Below are 27,912 nucleotides of genomic sequence, written 5' to 3'. Positions count from 1 at the left end.
CAATCCTCAGATCTCAGCCTCCTGAGTAGCAAGGATGACAGGCGTGAGCCACCAGCGCCCGGCTCATTTGTAGAAAATGCTAAACCCATCTCAGTGAACAGCGACGGACAAAGGGGACAACATCAAGATTTACTCAAGGCTCTGTTTACTGTGGCCAGACTACTGGAGCAACCAGTATACGGGCATCAGAACCAGAAACCCAGGAGTTCAGAGCAGCCTTGCCGTTGGGTCTTCATAGCTGCACCATATTCCATTACAAGGTGTTCCTCTCCAGTCTTTGGGATCATTGAGACATATATTTCACTGTGCACCCTAAACCGCACCCCACTTCTCAGCTCCACAGGTTTTTTTTTTTTATCTGACCACCTGTTTAAAAAGAAAAATAATTCAGCCTCTTGACATAACTCTTCTGAGCAAATGGTCTTTTTTTTTTTTTCCCCTCTCTCTCTTCTCTCATAAAAGGAGGGGAATTTTCTCATCTGGTTTTTTTTTTTTCTAGATTGAACATTAACAAGTCTTCAGAGTGCCATCAGTATCATCTCCTAGGGGATGGGAGAGGACATTGCTGCGGGGGGGTGGCGGAGTGGACTGAGTCAGCGTCAGTTGGTGTCCATGCTACAAGATTCGTCGTCTCCCAGGCCCTGCTGGGCGCTGCTCGGCCTCATCCTCCCATCAGAGGAACCAGGAAAACTGGCGAGTGAGGAAGGCGTCTTGTAACTCTCATCGTCCCGACGCTGGTAAAACAACACATAGGCAGCTTTCGTCTACAAGAGAAGAGGGAAATGTCCATTCACAAGTTGGGAAGGGGGGGTGGAGGGGGACACTTACTTCCCCAGCTTTTTTTTCTTACTGTTCAACACTGCCTGCCATCTTGCCCTGCATCATCTACTTCTGGATAGAATCATGAAGCCCCTTCCTTTTAACCAGAGACAGAAGGGGAAGGCAGAAAGCTTGTGACATACAACCTTGAGGAAACTGTCTCTCCTAGGAAAAATCCTGGAAGAATTACTCGTCTCGTGTCTCTACTATACCCAGGGCCCCTGTCATGTTAGGATTAGGAGTTAACCAAATGGCCTGAGAGACCCTTCCCAGCTTGGATATAAAGGTGAGAGGAAGAAGCAGGTTTCAGAGTAGGTATACTCACCACTATCTGTTCCTCAGAGGCCAGAGACACATTACTGTCGTCGAAGTAGTACCATTTCCCATTCAGTTTGTTCTTTGCATATGCAGTGTCTGCATGTAGCAAATAAAATGCTCTGTCAGTCACCGGAGAAATCGAGCTACTTTATTAGGCTTGCACTAAATAAACACAACAGAAACTCTCAAAATAGAAACCCTGAAATGCAAAATCATTTAGTTTTGTGTCAACAACCAAAAGAAGACTCATTTTTTTTCTCTAATCTGTCCCTTTTCAAAAAAGTTCTAAAGAATAAAAATGGAGCTATTGGAGACCAAGGCTTTAAACTACAATTTGGGGAAAACTAATCCAAAAAAGAAAAATATCTGAATCAATTTTAAGAAATGACTATGATCAGAAGCTAGGCACCAGTAATCTTAGCTACTCAGGAGGGTTATAAATGGGAGGATCAGCCGGGCGCTGGTGGCTCATGCCTGTCATCCTAGCTACCCGGAGGCTGAGATTTGAGGATCGTGGTTGAAAGCCAGCCAGGGCAGGAAAAGTCCATGAAACTTTTATCTCCAAGAAACCACTAGAAAACTGGAAGTGGCACTGTGGCTCAAGTGGTAGACCACTTGTCTGGAGCTGAAGAGCTAAGGGACAGCGCCCAGGCTCAGAGTTCAAGCCCCACAACTGATAAAAGTAAAATAAATAAAATGGGAGGATCACAGTTTGAGACCAGACAAAAAGTTAGCAAGACTCCATCTCAATCAATAAAAAGCTCAGCATGGTGGCATCTACTACCAGTTAGTCTTGGGCCCATCCTAGCTACTTGGGACACATAAATAGGAGGATCATAATCCAGACCAACAGTAGGCATAAATGTGAGACTTCATTTGAGTTGGGCATCAGTGGTTCACACTTGTAATCCTATCTACTCAGAAGGCTGAGATCTGAGAATCAGTTCAAAGCCAGCTGGGCAAAACAAATCAGAGACTCTTATCTCCAATTAACCAGCGAAAAATGGAGGCATGGCCTGAGTGTTAGATCACCATCCTTGAGCAGAAAAAGTTAAGCTAGAGCTGTGAGGTTGAGTTCAAACCCCAGTATTGGCATGTATGAGTGCACACATACACACACACATGATTATCCTAAAGTAATGCCTGTAATCCCAGCACTCAGGAGGCTGAGGCTGGTGGATACTGAGTCCCAGGCAGGCAGGAGCTATAGAGCAAGACCCTGCCTCACAAAAATAAACAGCAAAGCCCGGCACTGATGGCTCAGGCCTATAATCCTAGCTACTCAGGAGGCTGAGACTTGAGGTTAATGGTGCAAAGCCAGGCTGGGCTTGGGAAAGTCCATGAGACTCTTTTCTCCAATTAACCATCAAAAAACAAGAAGTGTCGCTTGAGCAAAAAAGCTCAGGGAGCTGGGAGCCGGTGGCTCACACCTGTCATCCTAGCTACTCAGGAGGCTGAGATCTGAGGATGGAGTTCAAAACCAGCCCGGGCAGGAAAAGTCCATGAGACTCTTTATCTCCAATAAACCACTCAGAAAACTGGAAGTAGCACTGTGGTTCAAGTGGTAGAGCATTAGGCTTGGGCCAAAGAGCTGAGGGAAAGCGCCCAGGCCCTGACTTCAAGCCCCATAACTGACAATGAAAATAACAAAACATGGAGTCAAATCTATGCATGTTCGGTTAGCTAGATATGTAGCTTGTCTAGTAGAGGGCTTGCCTAGCATATTCAAAGACCTGGGCTCAATGCCCAGCATCACAAATAAGCCAACAAAACCACAGGTACAGCTATAGAACTGGTACTCAGTTACTTGCAAATAATTGGCCAGGCATGGTGCCGTGTTAATACTAGTAATTCCAATACAAGGGAGGTTGAAGCAAGAGGATGAAGCGTAGCCAGGAGCTGGTAGCTCACACCTGTCATCTTAGCTACTCAGGAGGCTGAGATCTGAGGATTGTGGTTCAAAGCCAGCCGGGGCAGGAAAGTCCATGAAACTCTTATCTTTGTGCATAAAGCTTTTCCCCAAATGTCAAGTCATTTCCACAGGACAGATTCCCACAGGTGGGCTTATGAAATTCAAGAGTAAGTCAAAGTGGAAAGAATGGTGGACAACAGTACTGAAGAAGGCTGAGGCCATGGAACCACTCAGCAGTGCTTAAAAGTAGTGTCTGACATGCAGGGAGAGGCTGTAAGCCAGGACTGGCAAAGGAAGGGAAAAAGGAAGGGAGACAGGAAGGGGAGGTGCCAATACTTACAGTGGCCAACTCCCATGGCTCCATAGTGATTGGACACAGCTATGAGGTCATACACGTAAGGCCTTGCTGATAGGTCACAGACAAACTCGGACATGTTCAGACCTCTGAGCATAAAACACAAGAACAGCGCTTAACTATGTTCAACTCAAAGAAGTCAGAGTAACCTCGCAACTCCTTTCATCCAAGAGGCCAGAACACAGGTAGCCCTCAAAAATCTACCTGAGGAGCTGGGAAGGTGGCTCAGGGGTAGAGTGCTTGCCTTGCATGCATGAGGCCTTCGGTTCTATTCCTCAGCACCATATAAGCAGAAAAAGCCAGAAGTGGCGCTATGGATCAAGTGGTAGAGTGCTAGCCTTGAGCTGAAGAGCTGAGGGACAGTGCCCAGAGTTCAAGAACCTCGACCGTCAAAGAAAAAAAAAACTATTTGAGGTGCTGGGAAGGTGGCTCAGTGGTAGAGCGCTTGCCTTGCATGCATGAGGCCCTGGGTTCGATTCCTCAGCACCACATAAAAGCAGAAAAAAAAAGCTGGAAGTGGCACTGTGGCTCAAGTGGTAGAGTGCTAGCCTTGAGCTGAAGAGCTGAGGGACAGTGTGCAGGCCCAGAGTTCAGGCCCATAACCAGACCCAAAAATAAAAAATAAAAATAAATACATTTTTACTGCTGGGCACTGATGGCTCACGCCTGTAATCCTAGCTACTCAGGAGGCTGAGATCTGAGGATCGCTGTTCAAGGCCAACCCGTGCAGGAAAGTCTGTGAGACTCTTATCTCCACTAAACCACCAGAAAGCCAGAACTGGTGCTGTGGCTCAAGTGGTAGAGTGCTAGCCTTGAGCTGAAGAGCAAAGGGACAGCGCCCAGCCCCACAACCAACAGAAAAAAACAAATAATACCATTTTTATTATTAAAAAAAAAAAACAATGTATTTATTACCTACCACTAGATTCTCCTATTGACATGGACAGCGCTGTTTTTCATGTTATCTATTCATTTCCCCCTAGAAAACATTTTATTTTTATTTATTTCTGTTGGTCATGGAGCCTGAATTCTGGGCCTGGGTGCTGTCCCTCAGCTCCAGGCTAGTGCTACACCACTTGAACCACAGCGCCACTTCCGGCTTTTCCTGCTTCTGTGGTACTGAGGAATCAAACCCAGGTCCTCATGCATGCAAGGCAAGCGCTCTACCACTGAGCCACCTTCCCAGCCCCTGGAAAGCCTGTTGAACCCTCCTATTTGGCTTACTTTCCTGCCTCAGCTGTAGTTGATTCTCTGGGGACCAAGGAGCCCTGAGTGAGCCGGTCAGTCCTAGTCCCAGCCCCCAGGGAGAGGACTGCTTGCCCCCTCCTGCAGCCCTGTTAATAATCCAGCTCTCTCTAGCTGCTTTGCCTCCTTTAATGAGCAGCAGCACTGGGACTGTGCTACACCTGCTGAGGCTAGGATTGCTGACACTGAAGATGGGCAGGAGAAGCAGACCAGTTAAGTGGCAAGCGAGGTTCAAAAGGGGGACCAGCAGGAGCAGAGATGGTCGGCAACATACTGTGAACTTAGAGAAGAAGCACATCTGCTGGAGTCTTTTCCGCATCCATGGTAGAATTGGGGGAAAGGGGTCATTACCAGCACCCACATTCTAATTGAGAAGTCCCTGTATGACAAACCTCTCAGCCAATGAGTGACCAGATCTCTCAGCCAATCAGTAGCAAGATTTCCTTTTTTTTTTTTTTTTTGGCCACTTGGGGGACTTGAACTCAGGGCCTAGGCACTGTCCCTGAGCTTCTTTTGCTCAAGGCTAGCACTCTACTACTTGAGCCACAGTGCCACTGGTGGCCTTTTCTGTTTACGTGGCACTGAGGAATCGAATCCCAGGTTTCATGCATGCTAGGCAAGCACTCTACCACTAAGCCACATGCCCAATTCTTGGGGTTTTTTTGTTTTGTTTTGTGTGTGTTTTTTTAATTGTTCCTAGGGCTTGAACTCTGGGCCTGGGCGCTGTCCCTCAGCTCTTCAGTTCAAGGCTAGTGCTCTACCACGTGAGCCACAGCGTCACTTCCAGCTCTTTCTGGCTTATGTGGTACTGAGGAATCGAACCCAGGGCCTCATGCATGCAAGGCAAGCACTCTACCACTGAGCCACCTTCCCAGCCTGGCCCTAAGCATTTTTTGCTTAAGGCCAACTCTCTGCCACTTGAGCCACCACTCTGCTTCTGGTTTGTTGGATGGTTAACTTTGCTGCCCATGCTGGCTTGGAACCATGATCCTCCTATCTCAGCCTGAGGAGCTGGGATTATGGAGATGAGCCACCGTACCGTGCCCAGGCCCCTGCCTGCTTTTTTACTTTTCCTCCCATTGCTGGTATGAGAGCCACCTACCTGACTGGGAATTCCACAACAGTGTCCAGTTTATCCCTCCAGTATCTGTTGTAGGAGAAGCGTTTGAGGTGGACCACCAGGATCTTGGGCAAGGACCAGAGGTCAAATTTCTTTGTGGCCTGCTGGTGCTTCTTACAATTGGGACAGTACCTGAAGAGAGAGAAGCCTTTACTTAGCAAAGCAGCAGGGAGAAGTGTCACTTAGGGCATGCCCCTGCAATGTCACTCCAGCTGCCGTGTCTTGGAGGTGGCGCGCCACACCCACTGCTTCTGGCTGTGTGAGGGGAGAGGGGGACGGGAGGGAGTCCAGCCTTCCAAAACAGGGTGACGACTTTCTTAAGTCTAGAAAACACGATCCACACAAAGTGGCACATGCAAGTAGAAGGGTTTTGGTGCACATGGATGACTCCCATAGATCTAGATCTTCCGAAATAGATGGGGTTTGGGGGGGGCACTGTGTACCAAGGGTCATGCTCTCCCAAAGTCTCCATGGTGGTGAAGAGCTCGATGCAATCTCTCAGAGCCACTGCGGTTTTCTTCTTCTTCTGGGGCTGTAACATGCTCACGTGCTTGTCAAAAGCCTGCAAGGAACGAAGAGATGAATTCTCTTACAGAAACATTATATGAAGGGCTGGGAAGGTGGCTCAGTGGTAGAGTGCTTGCCTCACATGCATGAAGCCCTGGGCTCCATTCCTCAGTACCACATAAGCAGAAAAAGCCAGAAGTGGCGCTGTGGCTCAAGTGGGAGAGCCCTAGCCTTGAGCAAAAGAAGCTCAAGGACAGTGGTTAAGCCCTGAGTTTAAGCCCCAGGACTGGACAAAAAAAAAAAAAAAAAAAAGAAAGCAAAGAAACATCATAAGGAGGCCTACAGAGGCTCTCTGCCTGGAATATACACTTTTGGAGCCTCTGACTCTAAAAATGACTAAATCTTGGTCATTCTCAATCTTGTGTGTGTGACTTCTGGGGTTTGAACTCAGGGCCTGCATTCTATCCTTAAGTTTTTTTTGTTTTTGTTTTTATTGCTAAAGGCTAGCACTCTACCACTTGGGCCACTTCTAGCTTTTTCTGTTTTCTTTTTGTCGGTCATGGGGCTTAAACCCAAGGGCCAAGGCACTGTCCCTGATGTTTTCTGCTCAAGGCTATCGCTCTACCACTTTGAGCCACAGCACCACTTCCAGTTTTTACGTGGTTAATTGGAGCTAAGACTCTAAAGGGGATTTTCCCGACCTGGCTGGCTTAGAACTCAGCCTCTTCAACAGCTAGGATTACAGATGTGACCCATCATCACCCAACTCATATTCTCGTGTGTGTGTGTGTGTGTGTGTGTGTGTGTGTGTGTGTACTTTTTACTTTTGGCACCCAACTCATATTCTCGTGTGTGTGTGTGTGTGTGTGTGTGTGTGTGTGTGTGTGTGTGTGTGTGTGTGTGTGTGTGTGTGTGTGTGTGTGTGTGTGTGTGTGTGTGTGTGTGTGTGTGTACTTTTTACTTTTGGCAGTCCTGGGGCTTGAACTCTCAGCCTAGACACTGCCTCTGGGCTTCTTTTGCTCAAGGCTAGCAGTCTACCACTTCAGCCACAGCACCACTTGTGGCCTTTTCTGTGGATGTGGTACTGAGGAATGGAACCCAGGGCTTCATGCATGCTAGGCAAGCACTCATTCCCCATCTATCATTCTCAAACTTAATCCTAACTTGTTATGCTGCTGTCCAACTGGAGAGCATGTTATTATTGCATATCCAGCGCAGAAACAGACACACGGCCACTGACCAGGAAACCGAATGACCTACCTCAGACTCTTGTTCATCATAGTAAAGGCTCCGGGTCTCACTGTTCCAGTCGATGGCCAGTGTGGATCGAGCTGCAGAGAACAAAGTGTTGCTCATTACAGAATGGTTAGAGACACAGGAGACTTGAGTGAGAAGCGCCACCTCTGGCAGAACCGCCAACCCCTGCTCACACACCACCAACTGTTGTAGCCTTGGGCCAGCCCTTCTGAACCCTAGCTCCCAAGAGGTTTTTAGCAAAGACTTCTTCAGTGTTTCAGAATAATCTCTAGAGGCACTATTAACCAAGAATTCTGGCAAGGCATGCACAGGTCAAGATGGAGTAACAAGGGACCAGATCTTCAACCATTAGAAACTCTAACAAAACAGATAAAAATATCCATCTTGCTGGGCGCTGGTGGCTCATCTCTGTCATCCTAGCTACTCAGGAGGCTGAGATCTGAGGATTAGGGTTCAAAGCCAGCCTGGGCAGGAAAAGTCCGTGAGACTCTTATCTCCAATAAACCACTCAGAAAACTGGAAATGGCGCTGTGGCTCAAGTGGTAGAGCGTTTGCCTTGAGCTGAAGAGCTGAGGGACAGTGCCCAGGCCTAGAGTTCAAGCCCCATGACAAAAAAAAAGGGGGTGGGGCGAGCAAGGTAGCCCAAGGGTGCCTGGCTAGTTAACTAATTTGTTCCCCAAAGACACATATCCACATCAGCTAGATGCCTCTTCCTATTCCTATAGCTGTCCCTACTGGTGCCACGACTCCATGTAGGTTATCTACAGTAATCCAGGTCCATGAGACTGGGAAGGTGGCTTAGTGGTACAGTGCTTGCCTAGCATGCATGAAGCCCTGGGTTTGACTCCTCAGCACCACATACACAGAAAAGGACAGAAGCAGTGCTGTGGCTCAAGTGGTAGAGTGCTACCTTGGGCAAAAGAAGCTCAAGGAGTGCCCAGGTGCTGAGTTCAAGCCTCAGGACTGGTAAACAAACAAACAAACAAAAACACAAAAAAAAACCGGAAAAACCTAGGACCAACCTCTGGATCGGTCACATTCCCATTAATATTTTTAGGGAGCAAAAGAAATAGGCACTTTTTTCTTTCCAGTGAAAAATGCACTCAGGGAAATGCTGCTGGCAATGTTGGTTGGCTACATGGTTTATATCTGACCCACAGCAAAGGGCCTACGGCATGGGGCTGGGGGGCGGGGGAGGGGGAGAGAGGAGCAACTGCATCTGCTTCCTTCCGAGGCCACAAAGGACCAAAGGAGAACAGGCTAAAGATGATGACAGTGAGGTGGAGGGAGGGAGAGGTGGCTCTGAAACAGTCCGTAGGGAGCTTTCATCCAAACACCATTCCAGCCTCTGCTTCTGGAGTCACACCGAGACTGTGCACGGCTGATACACCAAGTATCCATGCAAGGATTTCAGAGATGCTACGTCCCCAAAGCCCAGTGGTGAGAGGTCAGAGGAAGGTCTTACAGTTGAGTTTGAGTAGCTTTCCATCGGTTCCCAATGAATTTATGTCAGCCGTCCCATAGGAGTTCACAAGACTGAAGGTAAAAAGTCTCTGGGGGCATGGCTGTCCTTTGCCTGGCTTTTGGCTAGATTCACTGGGGTCGTCCCCCAGCTCATCGTCACCACTGCCTTCCGTTTCTGAAAGTTGCTCTTTGCCTTCTTCTTGATGCTCCATTTCTTCTTCTTCATCTCCTGGGACACAAATGAAAAAAAAAAAAAAATCATCTGTGTATCATCGGCACCCTATTTTAGGTCTTCACGTGTTTATTTTGCTGGGCATGGTGGCACCTATCTGTAATCCCAGCACTTGGGAAGCTTAAGCAGAATGACTGGGAACCTTGGGAAGGTGGCTCAGTGGTAGAGTGCTTGCCTTGAATGCATTAGACCCTGGGTTCAATTCCTCAACACCACATAAGCAGAAAAGGCTGGAAGCAGCACTGTGGCTCAAGTGGTAGAGTGCTAGCCTTGAGCTGAAGAGCTGAGGGACAGTGCCCAGGCCCAGAGTTCAAGCCTCACAACTGATAAAAAAAAAAAAAAAAAAAAAAAGAAGAGTGGGGTGCTGGTGGCTCACACCTGTAACCGTAGCTACTCAGGAGGCTGAGATCTGAGGATCCCGGTTCAAAGCCAGCCCAGGCAGTAGAGTCTGTGAGACTCTTATCTCCAATAAACGACCAGAAAACCGAAGTGGCGCTGTGGCTCAAGTGGTAGAGCGCTCGCCTTGAGCTGAAGAGGGGAGGGACAGTGCCCAGGCCTAGAGTTGGCCCCATGACCAACCAAAAAGAAGAAGAAGAAAAAAAAAAAAATCCCAAAACAGACAAGAAAGCAAAAGACAAACAAAAAAGCACAACAAAGGCCAGGAATGACTGTGTATTCCTATTATCCTGGTCCCTGTCTCTAGGCAGGGTGTGTGTATAAATGACTCAAATAACAGAGAGCTCAGTCTTTGAGCTCAATTTCTAGGACCATCGAATAGATGGATAAATGAATGAATGAATGAGCCAATGGATAAGTAGATATACACAGAAAGATAGGTAGGTAAACATAACTAAAACCACAACACAATGAAATGAAATCAATCTATTTCACGCTTAACTGTGGCGTTTCCAGATTTTACTCTGTATATGTGGAAGTCGAGCTACAGCCTTGTATTTATCAGGCATTTGAGTTCACATGTGGCCTTCCTCATGGGGGAAGCTGAGATAGGCTAAGTGGGTACCACTAGTCCAAGATACAGAAGCAGTGACCCAGAGAACTTAAATAAACGCCTTCCAGGACTGGGAAGGTGGCTCAGTGGTAGAGTGCTTGTCTTGCATGCATGAGGCCCTGGGTTCGATTCTTCAGCACCACATAAGCAGAAAAAGCTGGAAGTGGCGCTGTGGATCAAGTGGTAGCGGGCTAACCTTGAGCTGAAGAGCTGAGGGACAGCGCCCAGGCCCAGAGTTCAGGTCCACAACCGACAATAAAAAAAAAAAAAAAAAGCCTTCCAGAGGCAGAGAATTAACTCGAAAGTCTACCACCCCAAAAGGAAGCCCTCACACTATTTGACAGTATGCACAGGACCTCAGAGCACATGACATTCTTTTGACTTCATCAATGGGCTCACAGAGAGAAAGGGATTAAAATGAGACACATATTTAATACTGAAGAAAATGGTTCAGTAAGAAATACAAGTTACTGCCAGGAGCTGGTGGCTCACGCCTGTATTCCTAGCTACTCAGGAAGCTGAGATGTGAGGATCCCGATTCAAAGCCAGCCTGAGCAGGAAAGTCTGTGAGACTGTTACCTCCAATTAACTACCAGAAAAAACAAAAACAAAAACAAAAACAGAAGTGTCACTGTGGCTCAAGTGGTAGAGCACTTGCCTTGAGCTGAAGAGCCCAGACCCAGAGATCAAGCCCGACCACCACCAACAAAAAAAGAAATACAAGTTACCTGGACATGGTGACACAGGTCTGTAACCCCAGCATTTGGGAGACAGAGGCAAGAGGATTTCAAATACAAGGCCAGCTTGGGCTACATAGTAAATCCCAAGCCACCAGAGCCAGAGATACATAGTGAGATCATGCCTCAAAAAGAAGAAAAAGCCGGGCGCTAGTGGCTTGCACCTGTAATCCTAGCTACTCGGGAGGCTGAGATCTGAGGATCATGGTTCAAAGCCAGCCAGCCCAGGCAGGAAACTCCATGAGACTTTTTGTCTCCAATAAGCCACTAGAAAACCAGAAGTGGTGCTGTGGCTCAAGCGGTAGAATGCTCGCCTTCAGCTGAAGAGCGCATGGACAATACCCAAGCCCAAAGTTCAAGCCCCACAACCAACCAAAAAAAAAAAAAAAAAAGGGGGGGGGCTGGGCGCTGGTGGCTCACGCCTGTAATCCTAGCTACTCAGGAGGCTGAGATCTGAGGATCGCGGTTCAAAGCCAGCCCGGGCAGGAGAGACCGTGAGACTCCTATCTCCAATAAACCACCAGAAAACCGGAAGTGGCGCTGTAGCTCAAGTGGTAGAGCGCTCGCCTTGAGCTGAAGAGCTGAGGGACAGCGCCCAGGCCCAGAGTTCAAGCCCCACGGCCGACAAAAAAAAAAAAAAAAAAAAAAAAGGGGGGGGGGGGCCTGGGAATGTGGCTTAATGATACAGTGCTTGCCTAGCATGCATAAAGCCCTGGGTTCAATTCTTCAGTACCACATACACAGAAAAAAGCCAGAAGTGGTGCTGTGGCTCAAGTGGTAGAGTGCTAGCCTTGAGCAAAAGCAGGCCCTGAGTTCAAGCCCTAGGACTAGCCAAAAAAAAAGTGGACTGGAAATGTGGCTTGGTGGTACAGTGTTTGCCTAGCATGCATGAAGCTCTAAATTCGATTCCTTGGTACCATATAAATAAACAAAATTTTTTAAGCATTTTTTTTTTGGGTCCAGTCGTGGGGCCTGAACTTTGGGCCTGGGTGCTGTCCCTAAGCTCTTCAGCTCAAGGCTAGCGCTCTACCACTTGAGCTAGAGCGCCACTTCCAGCTTTTTTCTTTTTGCTTATGTGGTGCTGAGGAATCAAACCCAGGGCCTCAAGCATGCAAGGCAAGCGCTCTACCACTGAGCCACCTTCCCAGCCCCATAAACAAATTTTTTTAAAGAAGAAAAGAAAAAAGAGAAAAGGGCTAGGATATAGCTCAGTAGCCTAGCAAGTGCAAAGTCCTGGGCTGGACCCTCAATAAAAAATTAAAAAGAAAAGAAAAGAAAAGAAAAGAAAAGAAAGAAAGAAAGAATAGAAAGAAAAAGAAAAAGAAAAAGAAAACCAGGAATTTTAAAAGTCATTTACTGGGTGCTGTTGACTCATTTATGTAATCTTAGCTACTCAAGAGACTGCGATCAGAGGACCAAGATTCAAAACTCTGGCAGAAATGTCTGAGAGATTCCATCTCCAATTAACCAGTAAAAAGCTTGTTGGTAGTGTGACTCAAACTTGCTGACTGTTGATGACAGAGCCTTGTGGTAACTGGTCTTAACACCAGCATTCACTTTCTAGCACTGTTCATGTCTTGGAGAAATCTAAGTATTTGGATTTGAAACTGAGAATGATGGCAGTAATCTGACAGTCACCTATGTTTGATAAGAATAAAGTCACTGGATCTCTAAAGTTCTCAAAAGAAAACTACTAACTATATACTGGAGAACAGACATGGCTCCTTGTTCAGGGATGGGACTTATTTATTGGCATCTGGCCATTGTGGTTTTTGTTTTTTTTGTGGGTCATGGGGCTTGAACTCTGGGCCTGGGCGCTCTGTCCCTCAGCTCTTCAGCTCAAGGCAAGCACTCTACCACTTGAGCTATAGCGCCACTTCCAGTTTTCTGGTGGTTTACTGGAGATACGAGTCTCATGGACTTTTCCTACCCGGGCTGGCTTTGAACCGAGATCCTCAGATCTCAGCCTGAGTGGCTACGATTACAGGCGTGAGCCACCGGCACCCAGCCATTGTGTTTCTTTCTTGCAATAAAACCCATTCTATTGCTTTGCTGACAGTGACTTCCTACCCTTCCATAGTAGAATCAGCCACTTCCTGTGGCTTTCTAGATAGACAGAGCCTTCTGATTAGCTTTCTGTGACATCTGTCTTGCAGGTCAGGGACTGAAGATTCATTAGGCAAGTCTGGTAGTACACAAGGAATAAGAAACCAACACCAGCTGGGCACCAGTGGCTAACATCTGTAATCACAGCTACTAGGAGACAGATCTGAGAATTATGGTTCAAAGCCAGCTGGGGCAGGAAAGTCTGTGAGATTCTTATCTCCAGTAAACTATTCAGAAAAATCCAGAAATGGCACTGTGGCTCAAATGGTAGAGAGATAGCCTTGAGCACAGAGAGGCTCAGGGACAGAGCCCAGGCCCTGAGTTCAAGCCCCAGAACCAGGAAAAAAAAAAAAAAAAAAAAGAAAGAAGAAGAAGAAGAAGCCGGGCACTGATGGCTCACACCTATAATCCTAGCTACTCACAAGGCTGAGATCTGAGGATCGAGGTTCAAAGCCAGCCCAGGCAGGAAATTCCATGAAACTCTCATCTCCAATAAACCACCAGAAAACCAGAAGTGGCACTGTAGCTCAAGTGGTAGAGCGCTAGCCTTGAGCTGAAATGCTGAGGGACAGAGCTCAGGCCTAGAGTTCAAGCCCCACAACTGACAAAAAAAAAGAAAAAAAAAGAAAGAAAAAGGAAAGGAAACCAACACCTTTGCCAATATAGGTCAGGTCATATAAGTATAAGCACCTATTTGTAATGCCAACAGACAATTCAGATCCTGACTGTTTCCTGACCTGGGGCAAGTTACTGGATACCTCTAAGTCTGTGCTGGAGGCAGAGCCCAGGCTACATCAGCAAAGTCATCTTTCTTAGATGATTCTACGAGGCACAGAGGTAAATAATAAACGGGGCCAGCAAAGCCCCCAACTGAATCTCAGAGCCTCCCTTTCCCACATGGATAGATAGCACTGAGGAAGAGGAGAGCAATCAGGAGAGGTGTGGTCAGTCCTAGCCCCACAGCTGGGGAGCACGCACCTTCACAGCTGCCCCTGGCGCCGTTGCAAGCCCCAGACTCCAAGGGCGAGCTGCCAAACTCGTCAGGCAAAGGCTGTTTTATATAGCGGCTTTAAAAATGCAAAGAAAGAAAAGATTGTTAGTGTTAATGGATATTTTTCTCCACTAGACAGCTAAGACGTGCTTCCTCATTTATACATTCAGCTATTCACAAAGCAATTTATGAAACCAGAAACGCTTGGAATTACTGGGTAATGGCTCTATCACGCAAGAGGAACTCAAGAGATCAGACATTTCATTTATCAAGTCAATGGAGGAGACTCCAAGAAACTCTACGTTTCAAGTCTGATGAAAGTCATGTAGCCCCAGGAGTTTTGAAAGGCTTGTTCCAATAATGTTCAACTGTCAGCTTCCGAACAATAGGGGAACACTTTGGAGATAGCACTCAAATACAAAATGTCACTAAAGTGCTAGACTTCCTACCACAGCAGAACGACACAATTCCAGAGACCGGAAGCTTGGGCATCTAGGATCAGAGAAGAAGTGCCAGGCACTCCATTCCAATGGCACCTGTCCTGGCCATCAGTGAGGCTGGGACAGCCGCACTTCCTCTCAGAAGTGAGCATGTGGGATACACACACACATACACACACACACACTCTGCAGGGGCCAGTGCTGCCTCCGTTTGGCCTCTCCTTGATCTTGGCACCCACCTGATACGATCACACACAGCCTGGTACAAAGATTCCAGGGTGAGCTTGTGCTTGGGGACACAAACGAGCAGGGGCTGCCCAAACAGCACTGCCCCGGAAGAAGTACTCGATGGCCTGGACTTCCGCTCCCTGAAGTAGACTGGAAGGGTGACACATTCTGAGCCATCCACGAAGGTGCTGCAGACCTCGTACCTGCATTGGTCACATGGAGGGAACCTTTAGTAATGTGTCCATGGAAATGTGACCACCAAAGGCTACAGTGCTCAGGACAAAACCTTTTTTTTTTTTTTTTTTTTTTGGCTGGTCCTGGGGCTTGAACACAGAGCCTGGGTGCTGTCCCTGAGCCTCTTAGTACTCTACTCTTTGCCTTCTACCACTTGAGCCACAGCGCCACTTCTGGTTTTCTGGTGGTTTATTCAAGAGTTTCACAGATTTTCCTGCCCGGGCTGGCTTTGAACCACGATCCTCAAATCTCAGCCTCTTGAATAGCTAGGATGACAGGCGTGAGCTACCAGTGCCCAGCAAAAAGGGTTTTTTTTTTTTTGGTGCTAATACTGGGGCTTAAATTCAAGGTTTCCTGCTTGCTTGGCTGGTGTTCTTCCACTTGAGCCACACCACTAAATCTGACGTTTTTGCAAGTTAATTGGACATGAAGCCTCACTGACTTTTCTATCAGGGTTGGTTTTGAAGCATAATCATCTGATCTCAGGCTCCTAAGAAGCTCTGTGTATAGGTATGAGACATTTTCCGCCCAGCTCCAATTAAAAAAACAAGCAGAATCAGGGCTAGAAATGTGGCTTAGTGGTAGAGTGATTACCTAGCATGCATGAGGCCCTGGGTTTGATTCTTTGATACCACATAAACAAAAATTGAAAAAATTAAAAAAATAATAAAAACATTAAAAATTTAGCTTAAAAAAATAACATAAAAGCTGGGCGCCGGTGGCTCACACCTGTAATCCTAGCTACTCAGGGGGCTGAGATCTGAGGATCATGGTTCAAAGCCAGCCCGGGCACAAAAGTCCACGAGACTCTTATCTCTATTAAACCACTAGAAAAGCGGAATTGGCGCTCTGGCTCAAGCAATAGAGCACTTGCCTTGAGCTAAAGAGCTGAGGGACAGCGCCCAAGCCCAGAGTTCAAGCCCCACGACCAACAACAACAAAAAAAAACAGGTCATAGGCACTAGTGGCTCACGCCTATAATCCTAACTACTCAGGAGGCTGAGATCTGAGGATCGCAGCTCAAAGCCAGCCCCAGCAAGGAAGGTCCGTGAGACATACTGGACGCAGGAAAACTTAAGTTGTGTTGAGTGTCTGGTGTTGGTGTTTTTGTTTTTTAGCCAGTCCTAGGGCTTGAACTCTGGGCCTGGGCACTGTCCCTGAGTTTTTTTTTTGTTTTTTTTTTTTTGGGTCCGGTTGTGGGGCCTGAACTCTGGGCCTAGGCACTGTCCCTCAGCTCTTCAGTTCAAGGCTAGTGCTCTACCACTTGAGCCACAGAGCCACTTCCGGCTCTTTTCTTTTTGCTTATGTGGTGCTGAGGAATCGAACCCAGGGCCTCAAGCATGCAAGGCAAGCGCTGTACCACTAGCCACCTTCCCAGCCTCTCCTTGAGTTTCTTTAGGTCAAGGCTAGCACTCTACTACTTGAGCCATGGAGCCACTTCCGGCTTTTTCTGTTGATGTGGTATTGAAGAATCGAACCAGGGCTTCATGAATGCTAGGCAAGCACTCTACCACTAAGCTACATTCTCAGCCTCTGAATCAGGCCTATTAACAGGCAGCACACCTGCTGACCGAAACCATGGCCATGCTGAAGACACCTGAGGGGTGTCAGTAGGTACTTAAGACTTATGGCTACCCCCAAAGGCCTTTAGCACCCATCTTTGAAGGCCAAGGGATAGGACAAAGGCACATGAGCAGAAAACGCTCAGAACGTTTGCTCTGGAAACACAATCAAGGCAAAGTTTCTAGAACATGCCCTTTGATTCTGCACCAGAAACCATGAAGTACTCACACAAAAATGTCATCCCTGGGCATGATGTGGCTTAAACCTTCATCCATTTGGAAAATCTTGTGGAACCGGTGATTATACACATCTGTGACCACCATCTAAGAATCAACAGTGCAGAAAGATTATAGGATGGCTGAGTGCTCTGACTGCTTAAAATCCAGAAAGCAAACAAGGTGCCGGAGTATGGCCTGTAGAGAACCAAGCATACAGTAAGCTCTAGAGTTCGAGGCCAAAGTCTAAGGGGAGCAGCATGGCTGTTACCAGCACAGCTGTTACCCGCACTCAATGATGCTCTCAAGTGTTGGGAATGGGGGACAAGGCAGTGGTGAGCAGAAAGAGGTCTGGAAACCTCTGGAGTATATTACAGAGCCAGAATCTCCGTGATACCTGTATCACACTGTGCTGCAAGCAGAGTACTGACTCTGAAGGCAGTAAGGAACAGGACCACCATAGATGGGAAACTTTCCTGACCAGGATTGAGGTTCAAAGCCAGCCCAGGCAGGGAAGGCTGTGAGACTCTTAAAAAACTCAGAAAACTGAAAGTGGTGCTGTGGCTCAAGTAGTAGAGCGCTAGCCTTGAGCTGAAGAGCTGAGGGACAGAACCCAGGCCCAGAGTTCAAGCCCCACGACCAACAACACCACCAAAAAAGAATCATGAAATGTTGGAGATTGGAGGCTCATGCCTGTAATCCTAGCTACTCAGGAGGCTGAGATCTGAAGATCGTGTGGTTCAAAGACAGCCTGGGCAGGAAGATTGTTATCTCCAGTTAACCATCAGCAAATTGGAAGTGGCGCTGTGGCTCAAGTGGTAGAGCGCTAGCCTAGAGCTGAAGAGCTCAGGGACAGCACCCAGGCCCAGATTCAAAATCATGAAGCCTACGTGCCATGGCCATCTCTTTTCCCTCCCCCCTTCTTCCCTCCCCAGCTGCCTTACATTTTCTGCAGCAATGCCAGACAACTTGGAGAGCGCCTCACACAGGTCAGACACGGCTCCCATCAGTGGCACAGTCACACGGTACTGCAAGACAGAAATAGTTCAGGTGATGGGGACTCCAAAAAGTCCAGACTAAGAAATGACGTGGTGTGGGGGAGCAGTGTGGAGGCAGAGAAACCCTTCCAGTGGCAGAGCATGGAAAGGTCTCAGTCCAGACTAATCAGTAGCCAAGCAAGAGTAAAACAGGCATCAGCAAGGCTGCAGCATTCAAGCAATGTCATGGGAGTTGGGCCAGTCTGTCTCTCTCAAATCCGACTTTATTTTAGCCTCTACTTTTTAGAGCAGTTCACTACTTCCTTTAAAGACTGGAATTGTCGGGGCTGGGAAGGTGGCTCAGTGGTAGAGCACTTGCCTTGCATGCCTGAGGCCCTGGGTTCGATTCCTCAGCACCACATGAGCAAAAAGAAAAAAGCCGGAAGTGGCACTGTGGCTCAAGTGGTAGAGGGCTAGCCTTGAGCTGAAGAGCTGAGGGACAGCGCCCAGGCCCAGATTTCAGGCCCCACGACCGGACCAAAAAAAAAAAAAAAAAAAAAAAAAGAATGGAATTGTCTTCTGGAGCTACACATTGCATTGCTTTTTTTCTTTTCTTTTCTGTCAGTCGTGGGGGGCCTGAACTCTGGGCCTGGGCGCTGTCCCTCAACTCTTCAGCTCAAGGCTAGCACTCTACTACTTAAGCCACAGCTCTACTTCGGGCTTTTTCTGCATATGTGGTGCTGAGGAATCGAATCCAGGGCCTCATGCATGCAAGGCAAGAACTCTACCACTGAGCCACATTCCCAGTCCTACACATCATTTTTCTTCACAGATAAAGAAATGAAAGCCTGAATATGAAGCCATAAATCACCTTGTAAGCTCGCAGCACAACTAGACACAAAGAGCCACTAGTCAAGCCTCTCAGCTGGCCTTTTATTCTAGCCAGGTTCTCCTAGCTGAGGGACCTGACTAAACAAAGTGAACTGCTTTGGGTTTCCCAACATTCAGATTCAAGAACCACTTAGGAAGTTAACAGGTTACTAGAGCTGCATGAATGGAGCATGGGGAAAAAAAGTGACAGGGAAACTACAAAGACCCTGACACCTGTCCTAAATAATACGGGATTACACAAGGCCCTGTAGAGGCCAAGGGCACACACGGGAGGGCACATACCAAGGGCGGCAGAGTCTCCAATACAGCAGAGAGAAGTAATCCCACTGCGGCCTGGAGACTCCTTGGGGAGGGGGTACCATGAGGGTGAAGATACTTTTACCTGGGAAGGTCTGCAGCGAGGGTCAGCAGGAACCAGGAAGACCTCCATAACTCGATCTTTCTTCAAGGGCAGTGGGAGAGTTAGATAGCAAAATGGGTCAAAGGTCACGGAAACCTTTGCACATTCTGGACAAACCAAGGTAGATTTGAAGAGGCCATGGAAAGTGTCCACAATCACTGAATCATTCCGCAGCCTATGATTCTCCCAGGCTTCCTTTGCTACTACCTGGATGAAAAGTGAAGGGAGAAGCAGGCCATGCTCAACATATTGTCAGTATTCCAATCCTTTTACCCTGTATCCAGAATGAATCACATCAAACACTACTCTGGACCAGGAGGCAAGTCAAGAATAGCCAAGGCCAGGTAGTATTCATAGGACATGGCAACTCTACACATATACTTAATAAGAAATTGACAGAAGATCTACAGGAGGGGCTAGGAATGTGGCTTGGTGGTTGAGTGCTTGCCTAGCATACATGAAGCCTTGGGTTCAATTCCTCAGTACCATATAAACAGAAAAAGCTAGAGGGGGCACTGTGGCTCAAGTGGTAAAGTGCTAGCCTTGAACAAAAGAAGCTCAGGAACAGTGCCCAGGCCCTGAGTTCAAGCCCCAGGACTTGGGGAGGGGAGAGGGGAGGTGAGAGATCTACAGGAAACAAGGGGCCTTGAGCGCATCATGATATATCCAACCTGATTGGGAAAAGTACATCTCCCATGCTTTCAGTGATTTAAAGGCCCTTTAAGTAGGCTTTAATCTACACTAAGACAAGGGCTTACCTAGAAGACCTCAGGGGTACTTTAAAATATTTATACTGATAGGGCAGGTAAAATACTAGAATCCTTCCCCCCTTGTTTTTTGGTCAGTTGTTTGAACTCTGGGCTTGGGCGCTGTCCCTCAGCTCTTCAGCTCAAGGCGAGCGCTCTACCACTTGAGCCACAGCGTCATTTCCAGTTTTCTGGTGGTTTACTGAAGATCAGACCCCTCCTGTACAGTATGTTCACAAAAATTAAAATTAAAATTAAAAATTAAAAAAAAAGCTTTTTGATGAGGTAGTAGCTATTGAAACTGTCAATAAAATTCTTAAAGTAAAACAAAAAAAAGAGTCTCATGGACTTCCTGGCTTTGAACCTCAATCCTCAGATCTTAGCCTCCTGAGTAGCTAGGATTATAGGCATGAGCCACCAGTGCCCGGCTTTAGAATCCCCAGATAATCAGCATGTACAAGGCCCTGGGCTCAGGATGGACAAAGAAAAGGAAGGAGGCAGGGAAGGAGGGAGGGAGGAAAGGAGGGAGGGGGGAAATCAAGGCAAAAAAAAATGTAAATGCCCTAAACTTGATAACAAATTGTTTTAATAATCATCATGGAGTTAGGGATAGTGGTTCATACCTATAAGCCAGACATTACAGAAACTAAGGCAGAAGGACCACAGGTTCCAGCCTAGCCAGACACATAGTAAGATCTTATCAACAACCTGTAACAATCCCTGATGAACTTTAAGAACAATAATACTAAAGGCAGACACTATTAGCATCTTACAATTGGATGTGGTGAAGAACTCTTGCCTAGCACTCAAATGGATGGGTTCTACCCCCCCATGCACGTGTGCGCGCGCACACACACACAAGCACACACACACGCACACACGTACACACGCACTCACATGTACTCAAGAGTAATTACTGAAATGGAGTTTCTGGGCATGGACTGCACAGTTCGCACCTGCTGCTAGCATCAATGACAGACACCTGGGCCCTGCCACTAATACCCCAGGACCAGAAGACTGTCCTCATTCTGTCAACAGGAGAACTGTGCAGAGAGCTTCAGCATCGTACCGCATCTGGCCGCCCATTGGCATCCTTCGGCTCCAGGTAGGGTTTCTTTTTGACTCGGTTCAGGTCTTCATGCAATCCATCTAGAATAAAGGCTAACAGCTCCTGAGAGTCTTGTTGTTGGTAGCCAGAAAACTGAGGTGCAAAACGTCCCACTTGGGTCTGCAACAGAAGCCAAACACTTTTGGTTTACCACTTTTAGCTTTAGATAACATCTAAAATGCAAAATAAATAAAATGCTTTATTATACCACTAAACCACTCACCTCACAAGGGGAAAAATGAACTATTTATCTTAACCTACTTTAGTTTTTGTTTTTTGCCAGTCCTGGGGCTTGAACTCAGGGCCTGGGCACTGTCCCTGAGCTTGTTAGCTCAAGGCTAGCATTCTACCACTTGAACCACAGCGCCACTTCCAGCTTTTTCTGCTTACGTGGTACTGGGGAATCGAACCCAGGGCTTCATGCATGTTAGGCGAGCACTCTACCACTGAGCCACCTTCCCAGCCCCTCTCAACCTACTTTGAACATGCGAGGAGCCACGTGAGTGTCCCTTCCAGACCACATCTGCTTAATGAGCTCTGCGTAGGCCTCTGCGATCTCTCCTTTCATCCCTAGAGGATTGTCTCTGTTAATTTCAGCTTCATATTCATCTTTGAGAAAGTAGTCAGTCAGCGGGGCAGTGTTGCTCAGGCACTAAAAACAGAACAAGATCAAGATCAGTGCTTTTTACACAGTCTCGTCTCTCACCAGCCAGGTTCATAGTGAGAAATGAACAATATCTGGATAGTACTAAGGTAATGGGAAACCACTAGGGTAGAGGATTTGCAGTAACATGGCATCAAGTCCATGAGTGATCAAACATGTCTAGGAGGAGGTCTTTTTGTTTTTGTTTTTTTTTGGGTCCAGTCATGGGGCCTGAACTCTGGGCCTGGGCACTGTCCCTCAGCTCTTCAGCTCAAGGCTAGCGCTCTACCACTTGAGCCACAGCGCCACTTCCGGCTTTTTTCTTTTTGCTTATGTGGTGCTGAGGAATCGAACCCAGGGCCTCAGGCATGCAAGGCAAGCGCTCTACCACTGAGCCACCTTCCCAGCCCTAGAAGGAGGACTTAATAAAAAGTTTAGCCAGGTATGGTGGTTCATGCCTGTCATCATATCTACTACGAAGGCTGAGGCCAAGTTCAAAGCCTACATAAAGATGCTGAAGCACCAAAAGGAGGTAGGTGGGAGGACTGGGTTAGGAGCCACTCAGTGCTTGACAGACAATTCCCAACCCAAGGCTGGGGACGCCCTGTCATTTAGGTGAAAACTCTCTCCTCTACCTGTAAAGCTGAGTTCATGAAGCAGGTGTTCCCCAGATTTCCGAGTCCGCAGAGTCCAGGCTGTACATGAGACGATGGGGACTCCTGACAATTATATGAAGCAGAGAAGCCAGATCCGCTGAAAAACACAACCCACATCAGCAATAAAAGCCAGGTGCTGGCACACATGCCCTCGGGGAGCTCTGGTGGGGCCTGCCACAACTGGTGTCTGCCAGTATTCCCAGGATATAAATTCTCTCTCTAGCCCTGCAGACCTGTTGCCCACATCTTGACATGTCAAGTTAGGAGGAAGCACATCTTTACAAGGAGAGATTTTTTTCTTTTATGCTTTGGAAAATACTAATACTATATCTTTCTACAAGGCTGACTGCCAGGTGACACTGGAGGACATGTTGGGTATGAAGATCAAGACTTTACACCTGCCACGCAACCAAGGCAATCTGGGCCTTGGCTGAGCCTGAGTGTGCATGCACACCTCTTTTTACTCTCCTCTCTGCCTTTGCCTGGACTCTCTGGCAGATGCTCCTGAAATTGCTTGGAGAAGAATCACAGGCACCAGGAAGGGAGACAGGCAGAGCCCTCCCACAGCTAAGAACTGTCTCCTTTCAGCCATACTGCCCTAGGGGGAAACCATCCTTTCAAAAACAAATTCAGTGGCTGGGGATATGGCTTAATGGTAGAGCGCTTGCCTAGCATGCATGAAGCCCTGGGTTTGATTCTTCAGTACCACATACACATAAAAAGCTGGAAGTAGCACTGTGGCTCAAGTGGTAGAGTACTAGCCCTGAGCAAAAAGAAGCTTGGGGACAGGGCCAAGGCCCTGAGTTCAAGCCCCAGGACTGGCCAAAAAAAAAAAAAAATTCAGCCAGGTGCAGGTGGCTCACACCTGAAATCCTAGCTACTCAAGAGGTTGAGATCTGAGGATGGTGGTTCAAAGCTAGCCCTGGCAGAAAGTCCCTATGAGACTCTAATCTCTAATTAATCACCAGAAAACCAGAAGTGGCGCTGTGGCTCAAGTGGTAGAGCACTGGCCTTGAGCTGAATGGCTCAGGGACAGTGCCCAGGCCCAGAGTTCAAGTCCCACGACTGACCAAAGAAAAAAAAAATTCAGTGCTGGCTCACACCTGTCATCCTACTCAGGAGCCTAAGACCTGAGGATCACAGTTCAATGCCAGCCTCCGCAGGAAAGTCCATGAGACTCTTTATCACCAATTAATTATCATAAAACCAGAAGTGGAGTTGTGGCTCAAAATGGAAGAGATCTAGCATTAAGCACAAGAGCTCAGGGACAGCACCCATGACCTGAGCTCATGCAACATGACTGACCAAAAAAAAAAACAACAACAACAAAAAAAATAACTATCACTCCTCCCCATCCCCACCCTGCCCAAGACCACTAGGGACCTAGGCTATGAAGAAAATACCAGCTTGCAGGAAGAGAAGCAATGTAAGTCAGAAGAGGGAGGCATACTTTTCTGTGGGTAGCAAAGTGATTGAGAGACCACATGTAGTATAGTTTCACAGGGAGCTCTACCTAACAACAGATGTGCAGTCAAAGAAGAGACTCAGAGGGAAGGGAACCAAGGGGAAAGGGCCTGCTCTTACCCCCTGCCGACACCGGAACTGTGCATCCCAGAGGTGTTAGTGCTATCACCATTTGCAATGGGAGAAGCAGACACTGTGGAATAGGAACTTGCTGATGGTTTTGGAGAGGTAGTAAAATGTCTGCTAGGCGCAGTACTTGATCTGAGAGAGAGAAGCAGAAATGACACTATTGACCTTTCACAAAGTTGCAGGCCCTGTTCGATAACTTAGGATCACACTTGCATTCCCAGCACTCGGGAGGCCCAGACAGGAGGAGTCTGAGTTTGATGCCAGCTGGGACTACATAACAAGTCCAAAGCTAACCTAGGTCACAGAAGGGGGACAAAGCCTACCCGCCCACCACTGGAGAAAAAAAAAAAGAAACAGAGGGCAGACTCTCCCTATTCAGTTACCTAAACTGCAAAAATTCTGTTTTCAGCCTGTGATTGTGGTTTAAGCCTGGAATCCTTTATACCTATAGTCCTAGCTACTCTGAGGGCTGAGGTCTCAGGAACATGATTCAAAGTCAGACCAGGCAGGAAAGTCCATGAGACTCTTTATCCCCAATTAACTACCAAAAAGCTGGACACTGAGCTGTGGCTACACCAGTCTTGAGTGAAAAGCTAAGGTACAGTGCATAGGCCCTGAGTGCCAGCTTCAGTACCAACACCAAAATTAAATAAAATAAAAAATTTAAGGGATGGGGTCACAGTGTTTAAAAATAAATGTACTCATTACCTTACTTATGTAACTGTAGCCCCCTGCTCATGTTTTCAATTTTTAAAAAATTTAAATCCTGTTTTTGTACTACTTTTAAGATTTGAAAGTGAAAAAATTATGTCTTTGCTGGGCTCCTAGCTACTTAGGAGGCTGAGATCTGAGGATCCCAGTTCAAAGCCAGCCTGGATAGGACAGGAAAGTCTGTGAGACTCTAATCTCCAATAAACCACTCAGAAAACCAGAAGTGGCAGCTCAAGTGGTAGAGCGCTAGTCTTGAGCTGAAGAGCTGAGGGACAGCACCCAGGCCCAGAGTTTAAGCCCCTCAATCCACCAAAAAAGAAAGGAAGGAAAGAAGGAAGGAAGGAAGGAAGGAAGGAAGGAAGGAAGGAAGGAAGGAAGGAAGGAAGGAAATTGTCTGTCTCATTAGTTCACTTAGCCATAATCTAAATCTTCCAGTTTGGTAAACCACAAAGGTAACCTTCAAGGCATCTTGGTTTGATTCATAAATCATAAACAGTCAAGTATTGTTGGTTCATGCTGTAATCCTACCTGTCCAGAAGATCTAGAGACATTGTGGTTTGAGGCCAGCTGGGCCAAAAAGCTTGCTAGACTTAATTTGAAAAACAACCAACAATAACAAAAAAAGAAGAGCAGGGCCAGGGGCATGGCTCAAATGGTAGAGGGTCAATACAGCACATTACTGAGTTCAAACCCTAATACTGTCAACAAAATAAATATCCTTGAATTTTATTTTTACCAGTCCTGGGGCTTGAACTCAGGGCCTGGGCATTGTCCCTGGGTTTCTTTTGCTCAAGGATAGCACTCAGGAGCTACAGGACTACCTCTGGCTTTTTCTGTTTATGTGGTACAGAGGAATCGAACCCAGGTCTTCATGCATGCTAGGCAAGCAGTCTATCACTAAGCCACATTCCTGGCCCCATCCTTCAATTTTAAAACAAGAACTATTAGGAAAGAGGAAGAGGATCAGGGGAGAGAACATTAGGGAGGGAAATGATAAGATCAAGGTAACTTATAAGCACTTATATGATAATGGTACAATAAAACCCAATATTTTGATGATTAATATATACTAACAAATTTACATATATATGTATATATATATATATGTATATATATATATATATATATATATATATATATATATATATATATACACACTTCCTTAGAATATTGAGAACAGTTGGGTATGTAGTGTAGAACTTACTCCAGGGCCTTGAAAAGATTCATTGAGATCAGTTTTGTTTTTGTTTTTGTTTTTTGTCGGTCGTGGGGCTTGAACTCTGGGCCTGGGCGCTGTCCCTCAGCTCTTCAGCTCAAGGCGAGCGCTCTACCACTTGAGCTACAGCGCCACTTCCGGTTTTCTGGTGGTTTACTGGAGATAGGAGTCTCCCAGTCTCTCCTGCCCGGGCTGGCTTTGAACCGTGATCCTCAGATCTCAGCCTCCTGAGTAGCTAGGATTACAGGCGTGAGCCACCAGCGCCCAGCTTGTTTTTGTTTTTTTATCAGTTGTGGAGCCTGAACTCTGGGCCAGGGCACTTGGGCACTATCCCTCAGCTCTTCAGCTCAAGGCTAGTGCTCTTACCACTTGAGCCACAGAGCCACTTCCAGCTTCTTTTTGCTTATATGTTGCTGAGGAATCGAACCCAGGGCCTTAGGCATGCAGGGCAAGCACTCTACCACTGAGCCACCTTCCCAGGTGAGATCAGTTTTTTAATCCAACCTTTTAATCCTTTTTATCAATTCTTATTAAAGATTTTCATAAAAATCATTAACAAGCCAGGCACCAGTGGCTAATGCCTGTAATTCTAGCTATCCTGGAGGCTGAAATCTGAGGATCTCGGTTCAAAACCAGCCTGGGCAGGAAAAGTCCATGAGACTTTTATCTCCAATAAACCACTCAGAAAACCAGAAGTGGCAGCTCAAGTGGTAGAGCTCTAGTCTTGAGCTGAAGAGCTGATGGACAGCGCCCAGGCCCAGAGTTCAAGCAAATTACTCAGAAAATGCCAGAAGTAATGCTGTGGCTCAAGTGGTAGAGCCTGGAGTACAAGACGCTCAGGGACAGAGCCCAGGCCCTGAGTTCAAGCCCCAGGACCAGCAAAAATTAAAAAGCAGCCGGGCACCAGTGGCTCACCCCTGTAATAGCTACTCAGGAAGCTGAGATATGGAGATACAAGTTCAAAGCCCCAGGCAGGAAAGTCTATGAGCTTCTTCTCTTCAATCAACCAGCAAAAAGTCAGAGTACCAGCCTTGAGGAAAAAAAAACTCAGGGACAGTGCCTAGGCCCTGAGTGTTCCAGGACTAGAACAACAACAAAAGTCATTAATTTAATCACACCTGAAAAAAAAAAATCTCTTTTTAACCTAACATATTTATAGGTTCTTGGGATTAGAATGTGGACTTTTTTTTTTTTTTTTGTGGTAGCAGCATTATTCTATTTTATCATCTTGTCAGGAAACAGCAACCAGGATATTTTACAAATGAAGTCCATGGCTGGGCTTCAAAGGGGGGGCTGTGCCAAATGCTTTGTGCCTTTATGTCATGTTTCTCTAAGAGGACTGAGTTGTCATAGATCTCAGATGCACAATTAGCCCATCACAATGTAACAACCACAGTCCAAAGCACGGCTGAAGGAAGCCAGAAGAGGCCGACGCTGTATCCTCACTATTGGAGCACAGATATCGTTTCCCTATATTATACCATAAAGAAAATCCAGTCCTTCTTTCTGTTCCCTTCCAAGGACATGCCCAATTCCACACAGCACAGAAATATCTCCTAAGGGCTGGGAATGTGGCTTAGTGGAAGAGTGCTTACCTAGCATGCATGAAGCCCTGGGCTCCATTCTTCAGTACCACACAAACAGAAAAAGCCAGAAGGGGCACTGTGGCTCAAATGGTAGAGTGCTAACTTTTGAGCAAAAGCTCAGCAACGGTGCCAGGAGTTCAAGCCCCAGGACTGGCAAAAATAAATAAATAAATAAAATGAATTGAGCAACTGTTCTATCTTATTAAGAACATTTTGCTTGGTACAAGTAACTGCATAATTAGGAAAGAATGTCTCTCTTTCCATCTCTGAGCCCAGCTACACCGGAGAAAACGTTTACGTACTTTGACTGTAAGATCTGTCTGGGCCATGTGCCATCTTCGTTTTGGGGTTCAATGACTAGCACCTGAGTGAAAGAGAAAACCAAGTAAGAATGCAACTCACCCCACTTCAGATGGACTTCCAGCCCAAAGGCCTCTGGGTAGCCTTGGGCAGAGCTGCTGTTAGGGCCTGGTCTAAGTCCTCCTACCTGACCCTGGTACAGCCCAGCATCCTGAATAGTGTTGTCTAGTTTGTTCAACTGCTCATAGTTGTTGCTCATGTATTTGTTCCAGAGCCGTGTTTCTCGCTCGGCGGGGATGTTGAACAGTTTCCGCATCTCCTTCTCAATGGTTG

General features: G+C 46.9%; 1 protein-coding gene across 2 annotated transcripts; it reads right to left on the bottom strand.

The window, feature by feature from the left end:
• Positions 1-128: 128 nt before the first annotated feature.
• Positions 129-27,912, bottom strand: LOC138818488 (ubiquitin carboxyl-terminal hydrolase 4-like). 2 transcript variants are annotated; one of them, XM_070009407.1, is made up of 18 exons: positions 27,767-27,912; positions 27,582-27,643; positions 23,758-23,898; positions 22,153-22,270; positions 21,353-21,526; positions 20,836-20,994; positions 19,003-19,227; positions 17,697-17,780; positions 16,766-16,860; positions 14,752-14,943; positions 14,060-14,148; positions 8,999-9,226; positions 7,537-7,607; positions 6,213-6,331; positions 5,752-5,901; positions 3,390-3,493; positions 1,145-1,233; positions 129-764 (listed from the first exon to the last, which is right to left on the bottom strand). In XM_070009407.1, the coding sequence occupies exons 1-18, from the start codon at positions 27,893-27,895 to the stop codon at positions 600-602; spliced, it is 2,394 nt and encodes a 797-aa protein (XP_069865508.1). In that variant the 5' UTR covers positions 27,896-27,912; the 3' UTR covers positions 129-599. The 2 variants fall into 2 exon arrangements, with proteins under 2 accessions (XP_069865508.1, XP_069865509.1); XM_070009408.1 differs by lacking the exon at positions 23,758-23,898.

The sequence above is a fragment of the Dipodomys merriami genome, unplaced genomic scaffold, assembly GCF_024711535.1.
Source record: "Dipodomys merriami isolate MVZ:Mamm:240054 unplaced genomic scaffold, mDipMer1.0.p SCAF_767, whole genome shotgun sequence".
NCBI lineage: Eukaryota > Metazoa > Chordata > Mammalia > Rodentia > Heteromyidae > Dipodomys > Dipodomys merriami.
Note: the sequence above shows the minus strand (reverse complement) of the source record. Positions and strands in the feature narration are given on the sequence as shown.

What these genes read in the sequence shown, in the direction of transcription:
- LOC138818488 (XM_070009407.1), bottom strand. Translation starts at nt 27,895, where the DNA reads ATGCGGAAACTGTTCAACATCCCCGCCGAGCGAGAAACACGGCTCTGG. An exon ending in CTCGCTGCAGACCTTCCCAG is followed by an intron (nt 17,781 to 19,002) that starts GTAAAAGTATCT and finishes TCTGTCTTGCAG; the next exon opens with TACCGTGTGACTGTGCCACT. An exon ending in CGCCAGGGGCAGCTGTGAAG is followed by an intron (nt 9,227 to 14,059) that starts GTGCGTGCTCCC and finishes TTTGTGTCCCAG; the next exon opens with GAGATGAAGAAGAAGAAATG.